Below are 18,349 nucleotides of genomic sequence, written 5' to 3' on the forward strand. Positions count from 1 at the left end.
TCTCTGGAGAGTGCATACACCGTATGGCAAAAAACCAAACTTTAATGTTCTATAGGGCACATGCACTCACCAAAGAGAAAGTGAAAAAGTGAGAAAGTAAGAAAGCAAACCTTTAGGTCTGGGACTCAAACCCTGGTGGGCCATGTAGAAGTCTAGAGCTTTTAATCACCATGCCACCTGCCAGGCCCTGTATCATTAAATCTTATTAGAAAAGGATGTTACATAAAGTTTTCATCTTGAGAAAAAATGATTTAACCTTCGTGATCATGTTTTTCTACTTAAAATGGAATAATAATTTTAGTACCTTTATACACTAATGATGGAAAAAAAAATCAAGGACTTATAAGTAAAATAATTTTCTTTTTCTGGAATAAAAAAGTCATGGAATGTTAATAATGTGATAGGATTTATATTTTGTTTTTAAGGGTACTTTTTAAAAAATAACTCCTTAATTTATTCATCTATTTTAATTTGACTAGAGAGAGACACACATACACAAAGAGGGAGGGAGAGAGAATGTGAGAAAACAAGCCACCAGGTCCAGGACTTGAACCATGGTCAGCCATGTGGGAGTGTCTAGTGCCTTAACCACCATGCCACCTGCTGGTCCCCTAGGGTACTTTTTTTAAAGAATTATTTTATTTAACTTTATTTATTTATTTATTTAAATTTGACCAGAAAGAGACAGAGTGAGAGAGAGAGAGAAAGCTGCCAAGTCCAGGACCCAAACCGCGGCTGGTCATGTGAGAGTCCAGTGCCCTTGGCCACCATGCCACCTGCTAGCCCCAAGGGTACATATTTTAAAGATATCTTTTACTAGCCACAATAAAAAGATACAAAAGGTTAGGTCTAAAGTATATGTATATATTTTTTACAAGATATTTTTGCTATAGGGGCATGTGATTGCTACTGAGACAGACAGAAAGTGAGACTGCCATGCCACAGTCCCTTCTCCATTCTTCTCTTGGGATCTTGGGTATGCATGCACACAAAACTGGAGTGCATTTTTTTTTTTTTAATCTTTTTTTTTTTTTGGAGAGATTTTCACTGTAGGGGGCGTGCGCTCGCCAGACAGACAGAGAGAGACATAGAGACAGAAAGCGAGAAATCACCCCCCAGGGAGGATGGTCACGCCGCAATCCCTTCTCCTCCATTCTCCTCTCGGGATCTTGGGCACGCACGCACACGCGCCCGGCGTGAGTTTTAAGCCACCGGGTCCGGGACACGAACCGCGGTCGACTACGTGGGAGTCCAGCGACATAGCCATTACACTAACTGCTGGTTCCCCGACACCTGGAGTGAATTTTAAGCCACAAGGTCCAGGATTTGAACCGCAGTCGACTACCCGAGAGTCCAGCAATGTAACTGTTACACCATTTGCTGGTCCCTGAAGGATAATAGTCATAGTTGGTATTCTTTTGACTAGTTCATAGACTTGTCTTTTTAACTTTTTTATTATTTCATCTCTTTCCACATCAAAATAAATATAATTATGCAATTGTTGGCTAGCTATGGGAGACATATAGGAAAGGCAAAGATAAAGAAATTTTAATATTGACCTGCATGTGGCATGGTGCCTAAGGTGCTGAATCCCATATGACCAATCTCCCATTCAAGTCCTGGAGCAGCCTGAAATACACGCAGGGTGCATGAGTGTGCATACTGAATATCCTGAGACGAGAGTAGAGGAGAAGGGATTGTGCCATGATTTTTCACATTACTGCTCTCTCTGTCTCTGTCTCTCTCCAGCAAGTACTCTGTAGGAAAAATCTTAAAAAAAGGTGAAATTTTAATATATCATGTTGGACCAGCATTTATCTGTAAACAATTCTGTCATTTTAAAAAAAAATAAGTATTTTATTTATTTATCAATATTTTTCTAGTTTGACCAGAGAGAAAGAAAAAGTGACAAAGCAAATCTCTAGGTCCAGGACTCGAACTGTACTTGGCATGTGGGAGTCTAACATCTTAACCATCACACCACCTGCCAGCCCTAGAATTCTTTAATTTCTTTATCATATATGAGGTGGACTAAAGAAGATTGTATCAAAGGGAAAATAGAGTTATATAAAGCATGTATCATCCTTCAGATAGGATAGTAAGAAGGCATAGGTTTTGGAAATAGGTATGTTGAGGTTGGAGTTTTGGAAATAGGCAAATTGAAGTTGTAATCTTTCTACTAATGTTTTCTAGATGTCTAACCAAACACACTACTTCAGTACATTTTCTCATTTGTTCAGTGGTACTAATAAATGCTCCTTTTGGGATGATTGCAAACATTAATGAGATACCATTATATTGAGTTGTTGAGAAAGTCATGACACATTTTTACATAGAAAAATACATCATTACTTTCCCAGTGACCTAATATAAACTAGTTTATTATTTGGCCATCGTGTGCATTCAGTTATGAGCAGCAGTAACAGACATACACAAATGTCATTCAGCAAATGGTTGAGTATTGAGAGCAGAATTCCCTAAGGTGGCTGTTGGTTTAGAATAATCCATGTAGGTGTAGCAGTAAAGGGAATAAAAGGCAAAATCTTGAAGGTAAAAATAAAGTGTTCATAATGAGTAAAAAGTATTTCCAATTAGTAGAAATGTATATATGTTAGCTTAACTAACATATATACTAAAGTTTAGTCTACTAAACTTTAAAATTTTTCTTTATACCCATGTCCATCATAACTTCTAATTACCTCCGAGTTCACATGAATTTAAATGAATTTGTGTAATAAGTATTTGGTGATGGGATTTTTATGGAGTCAAAAGTTTTAGGCCAGCCATGTAGCAGTTATGCACTGGGTACAAGGAGCCAGATCTCACATGGCTGACCATGGTTTGAATCCCCTCCCCAATTCCCTGAAAAATTTGCTGAGCACATGTGTGTGGCATGCACAAAATCCTGATGGAGAAATGGAGAAAAAAGGATTACGGCATGACCATGTCTACTAGGAAGTGCTTTCTCTCTCTCTGTCTCTTTTTAGCCTATGTACTCTCTAGGGGACTAAGGGAAGAATCACTAGGCTTAGTAAAACAGGAGAAAGAATCATTTAAAGAAAGAAATTTCACACCTATTAATATGTAAAAGAATTGAATCCATAATACAGACGTTCCAGGAATAGAAAATGAACATTTGAAATATATTAGAGTTAGTATTTAATCACTAGGGAGAAATAAATCACTTTCTATATCATTGCAAAAGATAAATTTTGTTACTTTCCTATTGCAAGTTTTTGTTAGTATTGCTTTTTGTCTTTGGGCTTTTCAACTATTGATCGGCATGCCTATGCTGAACTAATACCAATACTATCAGATTAGGTCAAAGGCTATTTTATATTTATAATGCTATCTTTTACATAAGAAACTCTTAAGTATTTAACCTTTTCTTTCACATTTCACGGGATGTGGATTCATTACTTGCTTTTCATTTTTTAAATTTCTTTATTTATATTGACTTTTAGAAAATTTTACAACTTCTTCCGGAAAGAATCCATCAGCGATGGCAGTTTCATAGTATTGGTAAGTAATTTAAATATGTATTTCATATTTGAGAAAAAAGACAGTATACGAAAATGCTATTTAATGATTTGGTTGTTACTGGAAATTAGTTCAGCATATTCTCTTAACGGGCACAGAATAGGAATATAAAATAAGAAATACAAATGAAGAATTTTCACTCAAAATGGCATAGTAAGTTTTCTTAGATGCACTTCTTCCTTTACTCTGTGTACATTGGCAGTGATGATAAAACAACAAAGGAAATGGAAGCAAATCAGAAATGGAAGCAAAATAGCAAGCACCACGAAGAATGAAAGTTATGGGCTCCAGATTTGAAAGAAAGCATTGTGAACTGACAGTTTGTTCCAAATACACAAGCAAATGACTTGGTTGAGGGTGGTAGGGGTGGTGGCAATGGGGCTAGAGTTTGAAGGACCAAAGCAGGGCTTCCCAACTTACAAAATGAAGCTGAAATAAAAATGGTAAAAACAAGAGAAAAAACAAAACCAGGCTATGGATTACTATTAGAGACCAGGCATACAAGAGGTCACAGATTCTCTGTTTTCAAAAGCTTAGCCAAAATGTTCCTAGCTGAGAATATTTCTGCAACAATTACTGTATTACTACAAGCCTCTTGAGCTCTTGTTATAAGGCTTATTTTGCTCACTCAGATTAAAAAAAACTCTGCAAGTAGGCAGTTTTGGCTTTGGTTGAGTGTTTCCATGATGTCAGGGTTTATTGCTAGTGGTTCTCATGCCCCCTCTCTCAAGGGGCATATACAGCCACTACATCTACATTGTTGAAACAGAATGTTATAGACCTTGTATTCATTTCTAAAATTGTCATTATTTCTCTTAAAAAAAGAGAGTCATAGTTTTATTTGGGCCCTTCTTAGTCACCTCTAGCAAATTAATTTATTTAAATAATTTTTAAATTTAACTTTATTTACTTTAATTTTACCAGAGGGACAGAGCAAGAGAGAGAGGGAGAGAGAGAAAGTGAGAAAGCAGGCCGCCAAGTCCAGGACTTGAACCGTGGTTGACCATGTTGGAGTCCAGTGCCCTTAACCATCACACCACCTGCTGGCCCCTATAAAGAATTCTTACAGGACCAGCAGTTAGCGTAATGTCTGTGTCATTGGACTCCCACAAAGTTGACCGTGGTTCAAATCTAAGACCCAGTGGCTTAAACTCATGCTGGACGTGTGTGCATGTGTGCCCAAGATCCCAAGGGGAAAGGGGGTTCGGGGTGGCCCCTCCCCCCGGGGGGGGGGGGGGGCGTTGGTTTCTTGCTTTCTGTCTTTCTGTCTTTCTCTGTCTTTCTGCGAATGCACGTACCCTATAGCAAAAACCTCCAAAAAAAAAAAAATTCTTACAGTATACTCAGAAGACAGTTTGAGTTTTAAAATGGGTCAAAGATTTGAATAGACATTAAGACATATTAATTGTTACTAAGCACATAATAAGGTGCTTAATAGAATAGTGAAATCTTATTTGTATTTCATCATCATAAAAATGCCCTTTTAGGTCATCTATAAAGAAACTTTTTGAGACATCTGAACTTCAGAGATTTATTTTGGATCCTGAGGAATGTAGCCTTTGATCTTCAAAGGATCTATAGCTATCTAGTTGTCATGATGAACAATATTCCAAAAATATCTGTAATTTATGAAAAATAATAAATGGTCACTGTCACTTAGGACAATCCTACAACTGTTTCTTTTCTTTTTGCCTTGTGCATGAAGGAAAATAAATCAATGACTAGTTGATTATTATAAAAAAATCTTTATATACATATGTTGCTAAATTCAGTTTACTAATGATCTGTTAAAGATTTTTGCTTCTATGTTTATGAGGAATATTGCTTTGTAGTTTTCTTGTCATATCTTTATCTGGCTTAACTATCATATCAAGAGAAGCTTATCCTCATAGATAATTTGGAAGGTAGTTTTTTTCTCTCTACTTTCTGAGTTTGTGAAGAGTGCTAATAGTTTCCTTTTTTTTTTTGCCTTAGGGCACATGCATTCACTGGTGAGAGAGAGAGAGAGAGACAGACAGACAGACAGACAGACCGAAAGCGAGAAATCACCTTCTGGAGGGGGATGGCCATGCTACAATCCCTTCTCCTCCACTCTCCTCTCTGGATTTTGGGCATACATGCACATGCACCCAGTGTGAATTTTAAGCTGCTGGGTCTGGGACTTGAACTGTGTTTTGCCATATGGGAGTCCAGCACCTCAACCACCACCTCACCTGCTGGACCCTGATTTTAATTTTTTTATGTTTATTTTTTCAATGAGAATGGGACAGAGAGAGTCAGGCAGGGATCCCCAATAGAGTCTTCACATCAAGATCTACACCTAGCCTAAGCCAGCCCAGATCATTGGTATATGTACACATCCTGAGGGATGCCTCTGGATGTGAATTGGGGATCTTCTCGTATTAGTTCAGTTGACAGTACCACTTTGGCACCATCTGATCCAACATTAACCTTTTAAAAGTTATTATGACATTATTTTAAAAGTTTGTTTATTCAGGGACCAGCAGTCAGCGTAATGGCTATGTCGCTGGACTCCCACGTAGTTGACCGTGGTTCAAGTCCCGGACCTGGTGGCTTAAACTCACGTTGGGCGGTGTGTGTGTGTACCCAAGATCCTGAGAGGAGAATGGAGGAGAAGGGATTGCAGCATGACCATCCCCCCTGGGGGGTGATTTCTCACTTTCTGTCTCTCTGTCTGTCTCTGTCTGGCGAGCACACGTGCCCTATAGCAAAAAAACCTCTCCAAAAAAAGAAAAAATTTGCTTATTCAGAGAGAAAACACCTCTAACAGGGTCTTGATACTATGATCCACCCCCAGCCTCAGTCAACCCCACATCCTTGGCACATGTGTGCCTGATGTATTCAGGCAGGTCTCTAGTTGTCAATTTTCCCATTTGGGTGAACCTTGCAAAGCATCACATTTTATAGGTGTACTACTGTATGGACCCCCTAGTGAGATGTTTTGTGGCCAAGAATATAGTTTGTTTTCAAGAATGTCCCAGTGTACTTGCAAAGAATGTATGTTCTGTAGTCATATAACATTGTTGTGTGGCATAACTACTGAAGAATAAGAAAGGACTTGAACAATGGAATCTTCTGCTATATTCATGGGTAGATAGACTTGCTATTATAATGATAATTCTCATAAAATTCTTGTTGGAATTTTTTTTGGAGAGGTTTTTTGCTATAAGGTGTGTGCGCTCGCCAGGAAGACAGAAAGACAGAAAGCGAAAAATCACCCCCCGGGGGGGATGGCCACGCTGCAATCCCTTCTCCTCCATTCTCCTCTCGGGATCTTGGGCACTCATGCACACATGCCCAGTATGAGTTTAAGCCACTGGGTCTGGGACTTGAGCTGTGATCTACTACATGGGAGTCCAGCAACGTAGCCTTTACACCATCTGCTGGTCCCTCTTGTTGGAATTTTAAAATGTAGGCTTTAAGTTTATCTTAAAATTTGTATGGAAAAATCAAAGTCAAAGTAATTGGAAGAATAACAAGTTGTAGAAGGTGAGTGTTTATGTTGGCTATTCTATAGCCAACCACAAGATACATTATAAAGTTATAATAAAATGGACAGATTAATGAAAAAGGACATGCAGTTAGCCAAAAACCTAGACTTATATAGAACTTGAAATATTGAGATTGCATTTCAGTTTATTTGACCATTATAACTCTTGCATTAGTACTACAATTGGTTATTTATTTGAGAAAATAAAAAAATTTTTTAAGTCTTCCACATAAAGAAATGAATTTCTAATAGATTTCAGGACCTAAATGTGAAAAGCACCACTAAAATGTTCTGAAGAGACTATTTGGTTTATCTTTATAAGTTAGGGATAGATTTTTTTAGATACAGAAAGCACATGCGCATTGACAAATTGACTATTTTAAAGCACATGTGCATTGACAAATTGACTATTTTGAAATTTAAAACTCTTGGCCCAGCTGCAGTAGCATAGGTGGTACTATGGAATATTGTGCCACTGTGCAGTAGTGGAGCCATATGGGAGATCCAGGTTCAAATCCTAAATGTGGGGTCCACCTGACACTCCAGGCACACCTGCATACACTTGTGATCCTGGCTGACTTGGAAGGCTGTGGAGAGAAGCATAGTGTGGTTAGACCCTGGCAAAGCCTTCTCTCTCCATCTCTCTCTCTCTCTCATATGAAAAAAAGAAATAAACTTAACATTTTTAAAACTTTTATATGTCAGAAAATACCTCCCAACAAAAACATGACTAAGTTGTTCAGAGAAGATACTTCCAATTTGTAGCCCTGAAATAGAATTAGTAGCAAGTACGTATAAGGAACTCTTCATTAAAAAAAGAAAGAAAGAGGGGACCAGCAGGTGGCATGGTGGTTAAGGCACTGGACACGCCCACATGGCCAACCATGGTTTGAGTCCCGGACCTGGTGGCTTGCTTTCTCACTTTCTGTCTCTCTCACTTTCTGTGTCTCTCTCTCTCTGGCTAAATTAAAATAAATGAATGGATAAGTAAAATTAAATAATTCTTTAAAAAAATAAAAAAAGAAAATAAAAAGAAAGAAAAATGAACAAAGGATGTGACAATTTGCAAATGTTTGTCCAAATGCAAAGATATTCAATGTCACTAGGAAACATTGTGTGAAAACAGCGTTAAGATATTTAACACTGATTGGATTAACAAATATCAGAACATCTGTCAATGTTTCATGATGCCAGTAATGTGGTACCAAAGCATTTCTGTGTGTTGCTGGTAGTATTAATTGTCGCAACTATTTTTAGGATAAATTTTCCAATATTTGGTAAAATTGAAAGTGAATAATTTCTATTTTATATTCTGGGGAAACACATATGTACAGGGAATCATGTACAAGAACACTTTGTATATAGCATTCTTCATAATACCACTAATTTGACAGCAAATGAAATATCCTAATATAAAGGCGATCAATCAATTTTGGTATATTATACAATGAAATGATAAGCAGCAGTTAAAATGAATTAACTGGAGCTACCTAGATCAATATAGATGTATTTTAGTAGCTAATGTTGGATTTGAAAAAACAGCTTGTAAGTGACTTGTTTTGAATGATACCATTTATATAAGGTTTCAAACGTATAAACCAATTCTAATTTTTTAATGAATTTATAAATAATATAAATAATATTTTTGGAAATGGGTAATACCAAAATATGGTTAATGGTTTTGCTCTGAGGAAGAAAGGAAAAAAATTATTTGGTCTTCAGGAATACCTATATGGTTAAATAAAACATTAGAGATAATATAAACATGTGAAAATTAAAAAAAAAATTTTGAAAGGTTTTTACCACAGTGCATGTGTACTTGCAAGAGAGACAGAAACAGAGGGAAAATGAGAAATCATCCTCCAGTGAGGATGATCACACTGCAATCCCTTCTCCTCCATTGCTTCTAGAGTTTTTTGAGCACTCACACACATGTGCCTGACATGAGTTTCAAGCTGCCAGTCTGGAACAACAACTGCGATTGGCCATGTGGGAGTCCAGTGCTCCAACCACTGTGCCACCTGTTGGCCCTGAAAATTAAAAATGTTAAAAGAAAATTAAAATTTTAATGAATTTTAATGTGGGGGCACTAGACTGACTGCAGTTCTAGTCCCAGAACTAGCAGGTTGCTTTCTCACTTTCTTTTTCTCTCTGAACTCTCTCTGGTCTCTCTCTGGTGAGCACATGTGCCCTATAACAAATTTAACATAATATAATAAATAAAAATTTTAGTGAGGAGACAGTAGATGGTGTGGTGGTTAAAGCATTGGTCTCCCATATGGCTGACCACTGTTCGAGTCCCAGAACTCGGGTGTCCTGCTTTCTCACTTTCTCTTTCTCTCTCTCTCTGGTGAGTGCACAGGTCCTGTAGCAACTTTTTTTTTTTTTTTTAAAGAATTATTTATTTATTTCCATTTGTTGTTATTATTATTATTTCATTTGATCAGACAGAGGCAGAGAGAGAGAAAAGGAAAGCACGAAAGCAAGCCACCAGGTCGAGGACCCGAACCATGGTCAGCCATGTCGGAATCCAGCGCCTTTAACCACCACGCCACTTGCTGGCCCCCCTGTAGCAACTTTTAAAAAATAATAACAAAATTAAAAAAAAATGGTGAACATGAAGCTGTTAATTGTTCAAACCAAATGATGGACCTCTGGAAGTTTGTAAATGTTATTTTCAGTATTTCCTTGTAAGTTTGAAATGTTTCATCATTTAAAAGAGAAAAAGAATGAAAGACTTTGAATCTTGACCTAAAATTAGTGGAAGTATTTGTTAGGAAATATTAGGATTATGAATGTTTATGTGATTTACTGAAAATTTATATTGGATTTTATTTGTATTAGTGGTAATGTATTTATAGTTTTAGTTTAAACAGGAAATATACAGTAGATTGTTGTGTTAAATGGAACTTAGGGGCTGTGTTTTGTCAGTACAGTTATGTTTAAGTGCAGTAAACCATGTGCTCGAGGTGATTTTTTTTTTTTTTTAATGCTCTCCGGTCTCAAGTATGGCCAGAGAGATCTGAAGGTCACCAATAATAACTTAGAGGTTGCCAAGGATTTGTTTTAAAGTATTTTCAAGTCTGACTGAGAACTCTGATGTTTGGAAATATGTAAGATATGAATATTTAAACTTATGTTTTCTTTTTAGGATTGATTTTAAAGAAGCTACTACATACGGGAAACTCCCTAAAGGTATAATGAAATTGTATTAGCTTCCTGTGACTTTTTAAAAAATATTTATTTATTTATTTAATTTGATTTGTCATTATTTTTTAATTTGATCATACAGAGACAGAGAGAGAGAGTAAGGGAAAGTGAGAAAGCAAGCCTCCAGGTCTAGGGCCCAAACAGCATTCGGCTATGTGGAAATCCAGCGGCTCCAACCACCCCACCACCTGCTGACCCCAATTTCCTGTGACTTTAAAAAAACTGAGTATAACATACATACAGCTCATTCTACTTTTACCTCAGGTTTTTGCTCAACATTTTTGAATTGTTTTCAAGTCACATAATTGAACTCGTTTAAGATACAGCAGCATAACTCAGTATGTGTGAAAATATGTTTATAGAAGATTATATTATGAAATAACTTACCTGGATTTAAAAATTTTTTACACAAAATAAACTTACATTTTAATTCTGTTTTTCCACAAACATTTTGAAGTCTCTTAGTACATAGCAGTTGACCAGGCTTTTGAAAGATTATTGTATTTTGCCATTGCATCAACTCATTAACCAGAAATCTTTCCTCTGTACGGTCCTCAGAAGAAAAAGAAGTAGTCATTCAACAAAATATTTATTTTATGATAGACATTCTTCACAGAGGAAGGTAGGGGATGAATAGATGTATAATTATACGCATGCGCGCACACACACGTGTACACAAACAGTGATTTTGTTTCCTTTTTATTATTTCATTGTGCTGTGCTAAGAGAAGGTGCCCCTTTCGAAAGCAGTTTGCTATTGGTTATGTAGTCATATATAATAGGTGCTTTTGACATCAAGACTTGGGTATAGTGGTACAAAAGAAATAAGTTTTTCTATAATACATCTTTCTTCTGTTAACTGGCTATACTGTGAGCAGGACAGCAGTTGAGCAGCTTTCATAGTGGCCATTAAAAAAGCTATGGTAGGATCGTTTCTAAAGCTAAGAGTAGGTTAGAAAGAATTTACTGTTTTGCTTGTCAGAGATTGAATATTCCTTTCTCTTCTCCTGTTCTCTTCCTCAAAGAGCTTTCATTCATAGATTCAAGTATTTATTGTCTTTTGTTGTATAGGGTATTGTTTTAGGTGCTTACATACAACTAAATAGGTCAGAGTTCCTGGTTTGTAGCTTAGTAGCAAATATTCAATAAATGAGATAACTTTAGAGTGATTTTAAGTAACTTTATTTTGATAATTCTACTATTGATAATTTTCATATAATACTTAATAATTTTAATAATTACAGAATGTTTTGGGGCAAGAACATTAATAAGCAGTGCACCAGAATTTTCTTCACCATTCTTTGTTTACCAAACTCATTATAGCAAGGAAATCATTATTCTCTTACTACTTCTTTGTTTATACTGGTAGAAATGGGAGGTGGGAAAGAGGGAGATAGGTAAACAACAAGGAAATGATTTTCAGATTTTTCACAAATGGAAATTAAAGGATAAAAGTTAACCTGATGACTTTCAAATAGAGACAAAATTTGTTCTTGTTAAAAATCTATACATTTAGATGTCTAAATAATGAGAGTTCAGTATATGCCATGGGAATAATGTCTATCTCCCTCCTCGCTCCCTTTCTTATGCCACGTGTCATTCTGTAATCGTGTTCTGGAGATCTTTGTTCTTAAAAGGAAGAAAGTATTTCTATTATAAATAAAAATACTGTCCTATTTTAAAATTTTATTTTAGATTAGGCGGGAAGGTGTTCGTCTTTTCTTACTATGGTTGCAAGCTCTTCAGAATAACTGTAGTAAGGAACAGCTCTGGATGTTTTCATGCTTAATCCCTGGATTTTCAGCACCACAATCTGAACACGGACCTCGAACTTTAGATAATCTCATTAATCCTCCACTCAACCTTCAAGAAAGTAAGATTGATGGGATATTATCAAACAGTGCATTTATGTTTTTTGTTTCAGTTGTTAGTATGTTTTTTTAAAAATGTCTATACATTTACTAACTGGGTAATCCAAGGCAGTGTTTTAAATTGTAGGTATTATGAGTCGTAACAGGTCAAGAGAACTGTCAAAAGATAATTTAGTACAGGTTCTAAGAGGAAGGGGTATGCCATGCCACAGCAGCTGGCTACAGAAGCACCAAGGTCTTTCAGAAGGCAGAAGAAACAGGGAAAAAGGGGGCAAGAGCCTTTATTACAGTTTCCGTGGGAAGGATGAGGCAAACCAGGATAAACAAATTTAGGATTAGCTAGTAAGAATAATTTTAGTAGAATCTGAGGCAATAAGAATTGTCCCCACTTGGTTGGTGCCTGGCTTTGAGGTAATCAGGACAGAGGAGCAGTGGGATATGGACCCTGATTGGTTAGTTTACACATGAAAGGCACCTTCAGAGGCTAGTCATTTTCTATTTGTAGGAATTGGCTAAGCCCTAGGAGGAATAGCCTCTCCAGAGTCTGGAAGGCCCCAGATGTCTAAGCATAAGAAACAAATGGAAATCCGTTTCAGTTGTGAACTTGTGTGGTTGATTTTTAGTGAGAGACAGGTTAGGGACTTGCATTTATTAAACTAGGTATTGACTGTACTGCTAAGGAAATAAGAATATTTAGCTAGTTGTAGATTGATTTTTCTCAGTATTTGCATTCGTTATCATGGATTTTCTTTTAATATTTGAAAAGTAAAAAATGTAAGTTTCTTACTTTGTGACTATAATATTGTCGCTCTAATGAATAAATCCATTGTTGCTAATATTTCTTATCATATAGTGAGAATTTTGTAATGGATACGGATATGTTTAATTTTAATGTGATTTAAAATTATCAGGGGAATTTCTTTTTTTATAAATAATTTTTTAAGGTTTTTGCTATAGGGCGTATGTGCTTAGAGGGAACAGGAGAAATCAGCCCCTGGTGAGGATGGCCATGCTGCAATCCATTTTCCTCGTGGTATTTTGGGCATACATGCACCTGGCATATTTTTCAAGCTGCTGGGTCTGGGTCTGGGACTTGAATTGTGGAATCAGCCATATGGGATCCAGCATCTTAACCACCACGCCATTTGGTGGCTCAAGGGAATTTCTTTTTCAAGTGTTATGTACTCTTAATCACTAAAAATTTTTTTTTTTTTAGACAGAGGGTCTTGCTGTGTTGTGGTCCTCTTACCTCAGCCTTCCACCTGGGATTATAGGTGCCAAGCCACCACCTCTAGCTTTTTTTTAGGGTCTTGCTATTTCTTTTTGTTTGTTTTAGAGAGATTTTTTACTATAGGACACGTGCACTTAGTAGATAGAGAGATAGAAAGTGAGAAATCACCCCTGAGGGGATGCCCACACCACAGTCCCTTCTTTTCTATTCTGTTCTCAGGATGCTGGGTACACATGCCTGGTATGTGTTTTAGGTCACTGGGTCTGGGAATCGAACTGCGGTTGACTGCATGGGAATTGAGCAATGTAACCATTATTCCATCTCCTGGTCCTGAGGGTCTTGCTGTTTCTTAGGGCAGCCTTGAGCTTTCTCAAGTTGCTAGGATTTTAGGTATGTTCCTCTTTGCTCAGCTCTCATATTGGACTGGGAATGAAACCAGGGCCTTTCATGTGAGTCCAGCCTGCAGAACACAGTGTCTGATCTGCATGAGCCATCACATCTGGGCCTGCATTTCCAGTCATAATCATTGCCTGTCTGGCTGGCCACACTGATGTCACATTTTCTCCATCAAGGGTTCATAAAACAGCTGATTAATTATTAAAATTTATGGGTTTTGTGATGGACTATCAGGGATGACCTCAGATTTATTTCAAGGTTTAATCATCAGAAAGTTTTCAGTGCACACAAGTTTTATAGTTAAATTTTATTTGATCACATTGTATTTAAAAATATATTGTTTTGTGGGACCAGCAGTTAGTGTAATGGCTATGTCACTCGACTCCCATGTAGTCCACTGCGGTTCGAGTCCTGGACCCAATGGCTTAAACTCATGCCGGGCACATGTGTGTGCGTGCCCAAGATCCTGAGAGGAGAATGGAGAAGAGATTGCAGCATGGCCATTCCCCCGGGGGTGATTTCTCGCTTTCTGTCTGTCTGTCTCTGTCTTTCTGGCGAGCACATGCGCCCTATAGCAAAAATCTTTCCAAAAAAAAAAGGAAAAAAATACTGTTTTGTAATTGTACTTTTATTTTGTCTTTGGATAGCTCAAGTCACTATAGAGGAAATCACTCCTCTTGTCCCCCCACAATCAGGAGATAAAGGACAAGAAGATCTCACAAGCTATTTTCTTGAAGCACTTTTAAAATATATAGTAATTCAGGTATGTGTTACCTTTTTGATATCACTCTCCTTACTATACTGTGTAGGTAATTCCTTATTTCCTCTCTTTCCATTATTATGTTGTAGTAGATGTTTGCCTATTTTCTTGAAGGAAGAGGGCCAAAATTTTACTTTTGAAAATACCATCCCCTTTCTGAAATAAAAATCAGAGGGATTAAGAAACATTTAAAAAAGGAGTTAGAGGGACAAAATTTTGTAAAGTAGATTTTCTTTATGCATGAACCTTCTATGTGAGCCAGTTGGGCTTACTTTCTAATTCTTTCTTTTGTAATCAGCAGCTGTGGTATTTTAAATGAAAAACTAATAACATTTGATTTAGGAATCAGTCTGCCAAGATTTAATAGCTAGAAAGATAGACTATCAGATTTGGGGAGAAATGCAATTTACACCTAAACCTATTTCTCCCTTATGTATTTCTTTCTTTTTAATTTAATTTATTTTTAATTATGATTTCCGGTTTACATATAATCAGTGTATATCTTGGTGGGCTACAGTATGGTTTTTTAAGGCATGTATACAGTGTATAATAACTTGAGATATATGTAAACACACATATACACATTCTTGTCTTTTGCATTGAACATTACATTATGTTGTGCACATTTCTTAATAGTTCTTCTAGTTTGGGGGTCAGCAGGTGGCATGGTGGTTAGGGCACTGGACTCCCATATGACCGACCACATTTTAATTCCTGAACCTGGTGGCTTGCTTTCTCACTTTTCCCCTCTCTCTCTCACCCTGTCTCTCTCTCATGACTACAGCAAGTTAAATAATAATACAGTAAGTTAAAAATCATAATAATAATAAATAAAACAAGTAGTTCTTTGAAAAAATAGTTCTACTAGCTATGCCATATATACTTTTTAGAATTATTTATTCATTAATTCCATTTATTATGATTATTTTTTAGTTTGACCAGAGAGATAGAAAGAGAAAGGGAGAAAGCAGGCCTCCAGGTCCAGGACTCAAACTGTGGTCAGCCATGTGGGAATTCAGCACCCTTAACCACCACGCTACCCATATTTTTTATTCTGCTGTGATACACCATTCTGAAGCCTCTTCCCCTTATTTATATGCATTCTTGTGTCCATTAACAATTTTTTCACAAGCCCCTTCCCACTCTCCCCCATATTGCTCCTGGTTTCTGTCATTACTATCTTTATTTCTGTGCTTTCAAGTCCTTTAGTTTGTACTCTATAGAGTATGGACTTTCTATGTATGTAAAGTGGAGATATATGGTATTTTTCTTTCATAGTCTGACTTGTTTCACTTAGCATTATATATTCTAGGTTTGTCCACTCTGTGTTAAATGACAGGATTTTGTTGTTCTTCATGGCTGAGCAGCAGCCCATTGTGTATATGTACTGTATTTTCCCAATCCATTCATTAGTTATAGGGCATTTAGTTTTATTTGTGATTTAACTTTTTTTTCTTTTATTTTTTATTATTATTATTATTATTTTAATTTATTTTGAACATTCAATTACTGTATATCACTACAGCTTATAAAATGAATTTACCCAACATGAACACACCTCCCACCAGTTCAGTCACAGATGTCAGCACATTAGTATGTGTTGCATGAAGAGGCAATCCTCTATTTCTGTGTCCTGTAAATGTCTTGCCTCTCCATTTTGTTCCTTGAATCCTTTCCTCTCACTCTCAACTTTGCTATTTTGAATAATGTTGTGATGCTTTTTGTATTTCTAGGTGCATGTGTTTTATAAGGTAATCTCTTTAAATCTGTATGTGAAATATGCAAGCCTGATTGATAAAACAGTCCCAGCACTCATACACTTCTTGTAACTGTTCCTGACACAGAAAAAGTCCCTCTATCTCAAAAACAAATTATCATGGGCTGGCTTTGTTTCCTGGGAGATAAAGCAGTAACAACAGTTTGCTTCTTATTGCTAAGTAGCTTTCATTGTATGGAGATACTGTGATTCATTATTTAGTCACCTGTTGATGGTCACTTGGCTTATCTCCAGTTTTGGCTATTAAAAATAAAACTGGGGGCCAGCAGGTGACATACTAGTTAAAGTGCTGGATTCTTAACATGGTTGACCATGGTTTGTGTCCTGGACCTGGTGGCTTGAAACTCACACCAAGTATATGTGTGCCGCCCAAATCCCTGAGAGGAGAGTGGAAGAGAAGGGGTTGTGGTGTGGCCATCCTCCCTGGAGGGGATATCTTGCTTTCTGTCTCTCTGTCTCTTGTCTCTCCAGCAAATGCACACACCCTATAGCAAAAATCTCTAAAAAAAAAAGTAAAGCTGAATATTGGTAATCAAGTCTTTTTCTAGACATAAGCTTTCTTTTCTCTTGGTAAATACCTAGGATTGGAATGACTGGGTCATATAGTAGATATATATCAACCTATTAATAAACTGTTGGACTGGCTGGGTAGTGTGGTGGTTAAGGCAGCTGGATCTCACATAGCTGACTGCATAGTTTGAGACCTGGACTGGACAACTTGAAAAACATTCCTGTGTGTCTGAAAAACCCCAAGAGGAGAATGGAGGAGAAGACATTGTGGCATGGCCATCCCTGCTAGGAGTGATTTCTTTCTCCCTCTTCCTCTCTCCCCAGTACTCACTGGGGGAAAACTGAAAAAGAAAGAGAGAAACTGCAACAATGCTTTCTAGTAGTTGTACTTTTATGTATATATATTTGTTTGTTTGTTTGTTTTGTTTGCTATAAGGCATGCTTGCTGGAGACAAAGATGGAGAAGGGAACAATGAGAAAAGACCCCTGAGGGAATAGCCATGCTGCAACCCCTTCTTTCCCATTCTCCTCTCAGGATTTTGGGCATGTATGCATATGTACCTAGAGTGTTTTTCAAGCACTGGATCCTGAACTCAAACTGTGCAGTTGGCCATATGGGACGCAGCTGCCTTAACCTCCACACCATCTGCTGGCCCCCTTTTTACATTATATCAGCAATGTATGGGACTTAAAATTGCTTCAGATTCTCATTGTTAGTAGGGTTAGTCTAATTTTAGCCATTCCAAAGAGCATATAGTGGCATCTCATTTTTGTTTAAATTTGTATTTCCCTACTAGCTAATGATGTGTTGAGTATCCTTGATGTATTTATTTATCATCTGTGTATTTTCTTAGGTAAAGTATCCATTCACTTCTTTTGCCCATTTTTTTATTGGGATTTTTCTCTTAGATTTTAAGCTTTTTGGATGTACTAGATAGAAATCCCTAGTCAGATAGAAGTTTTGCAAGTATTTCTCCCAGGACTCACCTTTTCATTTTCATAGCAGTCTTTTTTTTTTTTAGAGAGATTTTTGCTATAGGGCATGTACCCTTGCTAAAGAGACAGAGAGACAAAAACCAAGAAATCACCCCCCAGGGGGATGGCCACACTGCAATCCCTTCTCCTCCAGTCACCTCTCAGAATTTTGGGCACACATGCACACGCGCTCGCTATCAGTTTTAACCCACTGGGTCTGGGACTCAAACCGCAGTCTACAACATGGGACACCAGTGATGTAACCATTACGCCATCTGCAAGTCCCATTGCGGTCTTTTAAAGGCTGCTTTTGTTCTTTTGGAGAAAAATATTTTTATATTTTGGTGAAGTTCGATATATCAATTTTTTTCCTTTTATGGATTTAACTTTTGGTTTTGTTTCTAAGAAACCTCTACTTAATCCAATAACTTATGTTCTCTTTTTTAAGTATTATAGTTTTATGTTCTATGGTCCATTTTTTTTTTTATTATTTTTTTCCAATTTATTTGCATTCATTCACTGTACATCATTACAGCATACATAATGAGATTTTCCATCCAGAGTACACT

The 18,349-nt window shown here is 36.9% G+C and overlaps 1 protein-coding gene across 4 annotated transcripts in view; it reads left to right on the forward strand.

The window, feature by feature from the left end:
• RALGAPA1 (Ral GTPase activating protein catalytic subunit alpha 1) overlaps nucleotides 1–18,349 on the forward strand; it is a 223,837-nt gene that overhangs the window by 13,550 nt on the left and 191,938 nt on the right. For all 4 annotated transcript variants that reach the window (XM_014589290.2, XM_027773395.1, XM_006152371.3 and 1 more), the window contains exons 4-7: nucleotides 3,465–3,522; nucleotides 10,203–10,246; nucleotides 11,956–12,133; nucleotides 14,406–14,521. In XM_014589290.2, the coding sequence (XP_014444776.1) occupies nucleotides 3,465–3,522; nucleotides 10,203–10,246; nucleotides 11,956–12,133; nucleotides 14,406–14,521 (396 nt within the window). The remainder of the gene's footprint in view (nucleotides 1–3,464; nucleotides 3,523–10,202; nucleotides 10,247–11,955; nucleotides 12,134–14,405; nucleotides 14,522–18,349) is intronic.

The sequence above is a fragment of the Tupaia chinensis genome, unplaced genomic scaffold (genome assembly GCF_000334495.1).
Source record: "Tupaia chinensis unplaced genomic scaffold, TupChi_1.0 Scaffold000350_1, whole genome shotgun sequence".
Classification (NCBI taxonomy): Eukaryota; Metazoa; Chordata; class Mammalia; order Scandentia; family Tupaiidae; genus Tupaia; species Tupaia belangeri.